Raw genomic sequence first — 11490 nt, 5'->3', positions numbered from 1 at the left:
ACAGTGGACTGATGTAGCAGTTTAGCCTTAAATAAAAATGTCTCCAAAGTTCTCTCTTAGCACATAAATAGTCGAGCAGCTGAGACGTGTTTGGTGTCTAAAGTTTGATTCTTTAGTTTTTCACTGCTACAAGCCTAATGTAGCTAAAAAGTAATGGAAGCTTATAGCCTCCAGTTTAGCATCATAAAAACTGCATGTCTGAGTCACAAATTATCACAAATTATCAAACTGAATCCTTTTAGATAACATGTAACCAAGTAGCTGAGACGTGATGTGAAGGACTTACTGATCAAACTGATCTCCATTCTGCTGAACGCATTTGTGTGATTTAAGGTCATGTGATCATTAAATAAGAGCTGATTGCACGTCACCACAGTCAGCATCATTCTCTTTAATCACTGACTTGATATTACAAGTACATAAGATGACCCTTCTAAATAACTGTTAACTTTTTTCCCAAGATTCAGTGAGGTAACTTAATTTTAATGTCAATTTCATGTATAAATTGTAATTAAACAGTGTACTAATAACTGTCTTTAGTTAACTTTCAGTTAATGGTACATAAATAATGCTAACAAGCATCCAGATGATTTATTAATAGTTGCTTTTGTTCATTAGGAAATTAGGTGCATTTCGAAGGACACATTTTTAACCCATACATAATTCCTGATGTTCTGTTTTCTGCATTTTGCTTAAAACTCCCAACTTTCTAATATGAATATTAACATTTGCAGCAAGTTCCAATTGAGTTACTTGAGTTTGTGCAAAATGAGGACACACACTGGAATATAATACCTGAAAACATGTAGCTGTGGTTCAACAGACTGTAACATTTCTCAGTTTTTTAAGTTTCTAATGTACATTTTTATTTAGTCTCTATTGGACCTATGCTTTACATTGATGAAAGAGATTTTTATATAATAAGGTATATGTATTGCTATATTGTATTGTACTACCCTGTATTTTAAAATATAACCCTATTTGGACAGGATTGGTGTTACCGGTGCGCTAGGGTAATACTCTGTGAATTTATTTCCATCGCAATGGCTGTGTAATGTGTTTTACTATCTCCTCCTGTAAGAAACTTCCAGCCTGAATTTCCTTTTGTTTTTCAGCAAACTCAGCAGTGGTCTGATCATTTTAGCTCCATCCTGATAGACACCTATGATAGTCTGAAAGAGTGGAGACTAAACTGCAATAGTATATATCAATTTAATTCCAATATGAGGAAGAATCATACAGAGAGTCTTTAAAATGAACCGAGAAACAGCAGCTTATCTACACTCTATGGTCAAAAGTATTTGGACACCTGACCATCACACCCATATTTACTTGTTGAACATCCCATTCCAAATTCAGTCCCCTTTGCTGTTATAATAACCTCCACTCTTCTGGGAAGGCTTTACACTAGATTTTGGAGTGTGGCTGTAGGGATTTGTGTTCATTCAGCTACAAGAGCATTAGTGAGGTCAGGCCCTGATGTTGGGTGAGGAGGCCTGGGGTTCAGTCGGTCAGGGCTCTGTGCAGGCCACTCAAGTTCTTCCACACTAACCTTGGCAAACCATGTCTTCATGGACCTCACTTTGTGCACAGGAGCACTGTTATACTGGAACAGGTTTGGCTATCTTAGTTCCAGTGAAGGGAAATTGTAATGCTACAACATACAGACATTCTATACAATTGTGTTCAATGTCTTTATGGCAACAGTTTAGGGAAGACCCACATATGGGTGTGATGGTCAGGTGTCCACAAACTTTTTGCCATATAGTGCATGTGTTTCTTTACTGATCTACATGGCTACACCATTGGAATTTCTTCCCAACAAAAACTTCAGTTTTGTACTATCTGTAGTGTCCTACTGAATCAGAAGAATATTTCTATCAGAAAAAATATTTAATCCAATATTAAATTCTCCACACTGATTTTACAAGCAGCCTCTCGAGTTGGATAATGGAACGTTGTTTTTTTGGTTTTTTGGGGTTTTTTTTTTTCCCCTGCTACTCAACATCTTTGTGGATTAAGAGAAAAATATTTCTTGCAATTAAGAAATGATGGATGTTCTGTAAGAAACATGAAAACATGAAATTGCTATCACTTTATCTATGTACTATCTTTACTCGGAGATTGAAAATAAAATAAAAGTAATCAAAAGAAAGAGCACGACACCACAAATTGATGAAATTGATGGTGACATCTGCAGCTGGTATAAAGTCTCTCTTTTATGAGCATATACCACAATATCATGAGGGTAGAGTGCTATAAATAAATTTATAATCCAATAGTATGAACATACCACCATGTGTGACGCAAACCTCCTGGTTCATAGAAGTTCAGAACTCCTATTCCTCATCCTGTGTTCATATATAGTCGGATGTAGGCCTGTAAGACTTGTATTATGAAGGAGAAGTGAAAATGTTACTTTACAGACTTCAAAAATGAATCCTGATCGTATCCCAAATAGACACTACACCAAAAGGTATTCCATGCACATCCTGTACTTGTACAAAATATAATGGAGTGTGTGGGTGTGGAGCTGTTGGATGAACAGGGGTTCATGGTGTGTATTCCTGCCTTGTGTTCCAGATCCACCGTGACCCTGATCAGGGGTGAATTCACATAAAATCCAACTTTATTACACAAGTGATATCCTGGTGTAGCCTGAAAACCTTGTGACATGTCAGCAGTGGTGGAAAGAGTACAAAACCCACTGACGTGAGTAGAATTGCTACTATTGTACTAATATTTCACTTGAATGAAAGTAGTGATCAGGAAAATTACTCAAGTTAGAGTAAATAAGTCACTGGTGAAAAACTACTTACATAAGTTACTTGTTTACATGTTTACAATTGATATAACTAAAAATGTTCTACATCTGAGAAATGCATTTTTGCCAATTATAATAACTATCTAAGTGAGCTATGCTGAAGTAAACACCACCTCCATTATCTTTAGTATATAACTTAGCCAAATACTGTTTCAGGAACTTGTGAGGGTCTTTATCTAGCTAGCTTATGTTCATTCATACATGTTTCCATGCAGGTAAATAGTTAGCTACGTAACAAAGCTGCCTCTTACACATTATCCTGAACGTTTCCTAGCAGCACTTAGACATATTTAACACAACAGCTTTTCACTACCAAACATCGCAGGGACATCTTAGATTTACTACAGATTCACTTTTATACTGTCAAACTTTAAAAGATCTGGCAACCTTGTCTAGCTCAATCAGCTAACTAAAGGCTTATCTTAACATGTTTCTGCAGGTTGGATGCTGAGCTGTGAAATGACATTGATATTGCATAATTTGCAGATTATCATAAAGCATTCAAAACTGAAGATAGCTGATCAATCGGGCCTGGGATGCTCATCTGTCTCCACTGTCACAGACATTGCTGCTGCTGACTAAGCATTTGGCACCTGAAGTGTAGATTTTTGGCAGGAAACTGCTTTATTTTCGATTGGGTCTCGAAATTGAATTATTTAAAATTTGCACATACTGTCTTTTAACTGGCGCAGTGGGTAGAGTTGCTGTCTCACAGCTCGTGAGCTGTGAGGTCTGATCCAGAGCTCAGTGTGATCCAGGTTACTGTCTGTGTGGAGTTTCACATGTTGTTTACTCAAGTAAATTATAATGATTTAATTCTATTCAAAAAAGTACCATTACAGTGAAGCAAGTACTCAAGTACTATAAGCAGAAGACATGTAGTACATTTAAAATAAAGACAGTTTGGATTCAATGATAATCACATTATGTACAATAATAATAAACTTTATTTTATATAGCGCCATTAAAAAGGCCTCTCAAGGCACCTTGCATAAGAGTATATAGACTTGTATTAAAAATAGTTAATAATAGAGTACAATTCAATTATTAATAACCATAATAGTAATAATAATTAAATAACAAAAAAAAAACAAAATAAAGTAATCAAGCAGTCCTAAAGAAATACATTTTAAGAGAAGATTTAAATATACTACAAGACTGGGCTTCTCTAAGATCAGACGGAAGTGAGTTCCACAGTTGGAGCAGGAGAAGAAAAGGCCCTATCACCCATAGTATGCAAACAAGACTGAGGAACAGTTAAAAGACCAGAATTGGAGGAGCAGAGATTACGTTTTGGGGAATAATGAGTTAAAAGCTCGGCCAAATACTGAGAAGCCAAATCATGCATAAATATACATATACAGTCACTGAACTAACTTTTAAAAATAAAGATGGCATTTTAATGAATGTTGCTTATGCCATAGCTAACATATTTTATATATATATTCTTTTTTTTATTAAACATATTGTTTGATTATAGTACTTGTCTGTGTCTACTGTATTTGTTTTTATGTTTTCCTTTTTTGCTTATTGCAGTTGTATGTACAGCTTTGATTTAAATGTGCTTTATAAATAAATTGCACTGTTGAATTCTGGATTCTGATTGGTCAGAAGGTGATGATTAATTTTCTATAACAGCAGCTCTGACAATAGTGTAGCATATTAATATGCTTCTTGTTATCAATGTTTTCATTTTTATATATTTCCAATTAAATATGTGTCATAAGTTAACAAATAAAAACCATTCATATGATGCAGCTTCCTGTAAGGACAGTTTATTTAACATTTATGAAAGGAGTCTCCAGTGTCAACGTTTCGTAACAGTTAGAGGTGAAGCTGTAACTTTTCTGAAATGGAAATGTCTTCAGGTTTCTGGGTGCCATGACAACCTGTGTTTTTCTCTTGTTAACTTCAAGAGTGAGAAAAAAAGAGAGACTGTTTAGAGCTGTTATAATGTAAGTGATAACTTATACATGGACATTCCACAACATTAAAATGTAACTACAAATAGATAAAAAGTACAAGATGTCGTTCTTTACTAAATAAAAAAATTGTAATCATTGGCAAATTGCTGTGTTACAAGAGGACTAAAAAACTTGGGGAAGTTTCGTTATGGGAAAATAATCAACTTAGCAGTGCTACTCAACCTAATCACTTGTGCAATCTTTAGTAGAAGGTATGCAGGCATTACACTTTACACACAGTAATGATTTCAGATTACATAAAACTTGCTAATTTTAACTTAACTACACAATAAGCCCATAAAGACTTTCTTTTACATCTACGACAAAAAGACACTATTGTTCTCTTTTAAATGTCTTTTTTATCTCTTTACAGCTACAGTGAGGACATAAAGCGGGACAAAAGAGTGAATGCTCCTTAAAACTAAGCAAAGTGTCATGCTTTGGCCTTCAAAGAGGTCAAGAGAAGGTCGCATCAATCACCGGTGGAAAAAAGGCCTTGTGTCCGTCCTCCTGCTCTCTCACAACACCTGAGTGATGACGGCCTTGCTCCAGATAAGAGCCGATCCATTGGCCTGATTTGTGGGCAGCAGACCAATTTCAATACCCGTCTGTGTGCTGATAGATGAGGCCTGCCTTTGATAAAGGGCCAATTTGCCGCAGGGCTGATGGGAACAGAATTGCTGCAGTTGCCTTTATTTTGTCTTTCTCCGCAATTCAGACAGGAGTAGAGCTAAAGAACGGAGAGAGAGAAAAAAACAACATAGACTGGCAGGAAGCTGAAATTACCACCGCCTCTTTATTAGCGCCCAAGACAAAGCTATCTTTTTCCTTAGTTCAGTGACTCAGTTGTGAGGAATTTCTCAGATGACTTTCAGACGTTTGCAGAAAGAAACGTATGTGATAACGCGATAAAACATTTCATCTCTGAAAATGTTTCAGCATCACGCTGGTTGAAAACTACAGTTCTTGCAGGAGTAAACACGAAAGGCCGGAGGGATGCTATGTAATTTCGTGCTTCTAACTTCCTAATGAGATCATATGGGAGGAGAAGGACATCTATGGACAGGAAATTCATTACAGTAGTGGAGAGACAGGAGAGACGGTTAATCTGCCAAACTCAGGCTGGTTACCCTCAGTTTATAGACTATCATTAAATAGAGGCTACATTTACTACAGATGAGTGTGATGATAATGAAAATGGGGCTGTACTGTATGTGAGGAGGGATAAAATGACAAAAAAAAAATTGCAACATTTCTCTCATTAGCATTTGATATTAATCTGAATGACTGTTATTCCAAACAAAATATATTCATGTAAACAGCTCAGTCTCACTGAAACATAAAGTCAGAGGTAGACCCTATGCGAGCCATTAATACTCATACTGATACTTACTTACATTTTATTAAAACCCCTACACACTTTTAAACTACTTGCCTATTAATTTCAAATCACAAAGATCATTAAAATATTCACTCACCGTCCACTTTATTATGAACCCCTGTCCATGTGCATATTCATGCAGTTATCTAATCAGCCAGTCATGTGGCTGCAGCACAATGCAAAAATCATGCAGATACAGGTCAAGAGCTTCAGTTAATGTTCACATCAAACATAAGAATGAAGAAAAAATGTGATCTATGTGACTCTAATCATGGTATGAATATACAGTTGAGGTCAAAAGTTTACATCCCCCTTTCAGAATCTGCAAAATGTTAATATTTTACCAAAATAAGAGGGATCATACAAAATGCATGTTATTGTTTATTTAGTGCTGACCTGAATAAGATATTTCACATAAAAGATGTTTACATATAGTCCACAAGAGAAAATAATAGTTGAATTTATAAAAATGACCCCGTTCAAAAGTTTACATCCCCTTGATTCTTAATACTGTGTTGTTACCTGAATGATCCACAGCTGTGTTTTTTTGTTTAGTGATAGTTGTTCAAGAGTCCCTTGTTTGTCCTGAACAGTTAAACTGCCTGCTGTTCTTCAGAAAAATATTTCAGGTCCCACAAATTCTTTGGTTTTCCAGCATTTTTGTGTATTTGAACCCTTTCCAACAATGACTGTATGATTTTGAGATCCATCTTTTCACACTGAGGACAACTGAGGGACTCATATGCAACTATTACAGAAGATTCAAACGCTCACTGATGCTCCAGAAGGAAAAACATGCATTAAGAGCCGGGGGGTGAAAACTTTTGAACAGAATGGAGATGTGTACATTTTTCTTATTTTGCCTAAATATCATATTTTTTCATTTAGTACTGCCCTTTAGAGGCTACAGAAGATAGTTCCATGTTTCCCAGAAGACAAAATAAGTTAAATTTAACCTGATCTTCAAATTCAAAAAGTTTTCAACCCCCGGCTCTTAATGCATGGTTTTTCCTTGAGTATCTGTGAGCGTCTGTGAGTGTTTGAGCGTTTGAACCTTCTGTAAAATAAACAATAACATGCATTTTGTATGATCCCTCTTATTTAGGTAAAATAATAAACATTTTGCAGATTCTGAAAGGGGGATGTAAACTTTTGACCTCAACTGTAGGTACCAGATGGGCTGGTTTGAGTATTGCAGAATCTGCCGATCTCCTGGGATTTTCACACACAACATCCTCTAGAGTTTACACAAAATGATGTGAAAAACAAAAAACACTGAGTGAGTGACAGTTCTGTGGGTGGAAACTTCTTGTTAATAAGAGAGGTGAGAGGAAAATGGCCAGATTGGTTCGAGCTGCCAGGAAGGTTATAGTAACTCATACAGTCACTCTTTACAACCGTGGTGAGCAGAAAAGCATCGCAGATAGAATGGATGTGCTGCAACAGCAGAAGACCACATTGGGTTCCACTCCTGTCAGCCAAGAGCAGGTATCTGAGGCTATCATGGCCACAGACTCACCCAAACTGGACAGTTAAATAAAAAAAAATCACCTGGTCTTTATCCAGTCTTCAACTGTCTAGTTTCAATGAGTCTGTGCTCATGATAGCCTCAGATTCCCATTTGCCAAAACGGGAAAGGACAGAGGCGTTTGCGCTTTCTCTGTAATATGACAACTTGTGTTTTTTTGCCTCATTAACTTCAAGAGAGAGGCAGAAGAGATGCTGGTGAGGGAACAACCGTTTAGCGTATGTGGATTATCCACTATACAAGTCCCTGTGAATGAGCTGTTACTATAGAAACGATAACGTATAGAAACCTGTGATTTGCAGCTGCACTACTGTCGGAGCTGGTATTATAGAAAATGAATGAGACTTCATGAAAATTCGACAGTGCTACAGTATGAGTAGGTCTATCATCTCTTATGGCAGATCGGATAAAAGCGTTTGCTGAAAGAATAAACGCAAATGGATTAATCGCTCAGCTGAACAATGGGCTGTGAAGATATTTGTGAAGGATGGATGCCTTTAGTTCAGGTCTTTTTAATTAAAGTGCTGTAGTGCCTCTTCATTAAACTCTTTCATACACACTTGTGTAAAGGGTGAAAATGACAGTACGCACTGACAGGGCCACGCCTCAGGGATCACTTCATTATGGAGTGACTTTTTCAGCCGCACACTGTGTTAGTGAAAGGAGGAACATCAGTCAGTGTGAGGTTTAACAGTTGCAGACCGCTGGGCCTGTCCACGTTGACTGAACGGCACATGATTAAACACGACACTGAACATTTATTGTAATGAGGTACAGTAATGAAAACAGGGACATTACAACATTCCCGCTGCATTATTAATGCACTCAGAGAGCTATAGGAACATTTAACACTAATTATTAATCAGCCACTTGTTAACTAAACAGATTAAACGCAGCAGGTTTTTTTTTATTCTGTAAGCAACACTGCCCCCTACGAACACAACTACAGTACTGCAGCTCAGTCACAAATAACAAAAAATTCAGCTTGAAAGTTCAAACCCCAACTTTAAATGTTCTTATGCTAAAATAAAAAGCTTAGGTAACAAGGCAGATTCACAAAATTAAACAAAACTAAATTATTTCTGCCCTTATTTTTAATTATAGTCAAAAGTAACATGCTTAAACAAGACGTTTGACCATAAATTAAATACCCATACAAGCAAAATGTAATTTCTCTATGGCTTCTATAGTTTTTTTTTAACTCTAACGTTTAACGCTAATGTAGCTAAGAATTAATGGAAACTTTGGGCCACCAGTTTAGCATGATGCAACCTGCATGTGTAAATCATCACACAAATCATATTTTTGCACATACACAGATTACTAAAATAGCTCCAAATCAATTCTAACATACACTCACCATCCACTTTAATAGAAACACCTGTACACATGCTCATTTATGCAGTTATCCAATCAGCCAATCATGTGGCAGCAGTGCAATGCAAAAAATCATGCAGAAAGAGGTCCAGAGCTTCAGGTAATGTTCACATCAATCATCAGAATGGAGAAAAAAAGTGTGATCTCTGTGACTTTAACCATGGCACAGTTGCCAGTGCCAGATGCTGCCACATAACTGGCTGATTCAGTAACTGCATGAACGTGCAGGTGTTCCTAATAAAGTGGACAGTGAGTGTATAGATATGGCTTCAAATTTAGGCCATGCCCCTTATCTGCGTAAACAGGTTGAGGCACTGAAGAACTTTACAAAGCGACTGAGGAAACGCCACTAGAGATTTACACGTGCACAAAGACACATACACATTTAGTGCATATAGATTTTCTTTTTAATTTCTTCCCTGGGTGATTTGGGGCTACAGCGATCTGTTAAAGAGTCCTCTCCCCATGACTGGCACTGAACTGGCGCCATTTTGAGCTACACCCCCCATGATGGAGACGGGTCCTGTCTCTGCAGTGCTCTTCTGGAGTAGTGCACTTTCTCTGAAGGGTACTACTGGGGCATGAAGTACAAGTCCCCTCCCTAAACCTGGCATAGCAGTGGTCTCTTTATCTGGCACGCTTCCTCCTCCTAGTGCTGAGCTTTCAGCAGGACAGGGACACTTTTTTCCAGCATCCGGGCTGGTTTCCAGCATCTCAGGCTGTTCCTGAATCTCTGAGTCTGGCTCTGAAGTGGGCTTGACGTTGTAACGGTCCAGAAGTCCATCCTCGGTGATGTTATAGCGGTCCAAAGCCCATTTCTGTCTCTCATGGTTGATCTGCTCAATCTCACGCAGCTCCTGAGGGAGTTCCAGGCCAGTCTTGCCGATGTCCTCTGTGCGTACAGGATTTTCCTGGCCGGTCTTTAGATAGGAGTCCACCAGGCTGGTGTAGTCAGACATCAGGGCGTCCAAAAGCGTCAGACGAAGTGGCTGCAGGTGGATCACAGACAAAGCCATGACTTTTAGGAGCGGAGCAGGACAAGGACGGACGTACCAGACTTCTTTGCCTTCCCTACAGAGCTGATCTTTGATGCTCAGAGAGGACAGCCGGGATAACGGCATTTTTAAGTGAACGTTGATGACCTCTCGGAGCGAGCTCACCCGCGTGGGCAGGAAGCCCCCCGTCTCTGTGTAGAAGTGCATCACATCTGCGACCTGTGTGTCAAACACGTTCACCAGGTTCACGCCAAACTGCGCCATCAGACACCCGGAGATCCTCCGGCAGTCGTGCATGACCTTCAGGATGTTCTTGCTCTCCAGAATGGTGGATAAACCGTTTCTAAAAGCTCGAGCTCCGAGCAACAAGATGTCAAAGAGGTACACCTTGTTTTTGGTAGCCACCTGCAGCCAGCAGAGCCTCTCGTTCTGAAAAGCACCAACTCCATCCAGTCCAAGCCCGATCGCCTGCTGCTTCCGGATGTGCATCACTGCAGGACCAAACTTCTCATGGAACTCATCTACAACCATGTAGTTCACAAACTGCTCTTCCTCATCATCCTCATCCTCTCCATCTCCCATCAGTGTGTTCCTGTAGGGCTGAAACTCAGCCAGGCTCAGCTGGCCCACCTTGTCATGAGCCTCATCACCCTGGAGCTCTCTGTTACATGAGGAAATAAACTCAACATTCAGGATTTCTTGCCCGAAGAAGAGTTTAGCTCCGAGAAAGCGGCTGCCGCTCTCAATCTCAACCACGTCCTCTAAAATGATGGTTTTGTTCAAGTTAATGCGCTGCACAACGCCCACAAATGTGCTGCCTTTGGTAGTGAGCCGGATGCGTTTTCTTTTAAAGCTCTCTAAAAACTCATAGTCGTCCAAAGACACCATTATTATATATATAATATTATAATATAATATAATATAATATATATTATATAATATTATACACTCATACCAACTTTTCGGGGTCTCGTGAGCTTTTTGTAATTGTCGTAAAATGTGTCGTAAATGCGTCACGAGCTCCTTTACAACCGAAAATTATTTTACAATTTTGTTGTTGTTGTTGTTGTTGTTGTAAAATAGTGTATTTAAACGAGATTAAATGTCAGCAGAATACAATCATTTGCAACGCAGAACTGTGTCTTGGATTAATAATAATAATAATAATAATAATAATAATAATAATAGTTATATAATAATAAAAAAAGTTTTATGAGTCTGGTTGATTATTGTCACTCAAACTTTGAATGGACTTTAAAAAGCATTTTTTTATAGATGTTGCAATTACAAAAAAATATATAGGTAAAAAAAAGTGAAGTATGTATTTTTTTAGCATTTTATATTTGTATTTTTTATTTAGAATACACTGTCAAGCACATCCTGTATTTCATCATGTTTTTCAAATGTAATGTACTAATTTA

At 38.0% G+C, this 11490-nt stretch overlaps 1 protein-coding gene across 1 annotated transcript; it reads right to left on the bottom strand.

Moving 5' to 3' along the window:
* Positions 1 to 8171: 8171 nt before the first annotated feature.
* exd1 (exonuclease 3'-5' domain containing 1) lies at positions 8172 to 11053 on the bottom strand. Its single transcript, XM_026941349.3, has one exon. The coding sequence runs from the start codon at positions 10955 to 10957 to the stop codon at positions 9509 to 9511; it is 1449 nt and encodes a 482-aa protein (XP_026797150.3). The 5' UTR covers positions 10958 to 11053; the 3' UTR covers positions 8172 to 9508.
* Positions 11054 to 11490: the final 437 nt, after the last annotated feature.

Source organism: Pangasianodon hypophthalmus, chromosome 15, assembly GCF_027358585.1.
Source record: "Pangasianodon hypophthalmus isolate fPanHyp1 chromosome 15, fPanHyp1.pri, whole genome shotgun sequence".
Taxonomy (NCBI): domain Eukaryota; kingdom Metazoa; phylum Chordata; class Actinopteri; order Siluriformes; family Pangasiidae; genus Pangasianodon; species Pangasianodon hypophthalmus.
The sequence above is the reverse complement of the archived record's forward strand: the minus strand, read 5'-3'. Positions and strand labels throughout refer to the sequence as shown.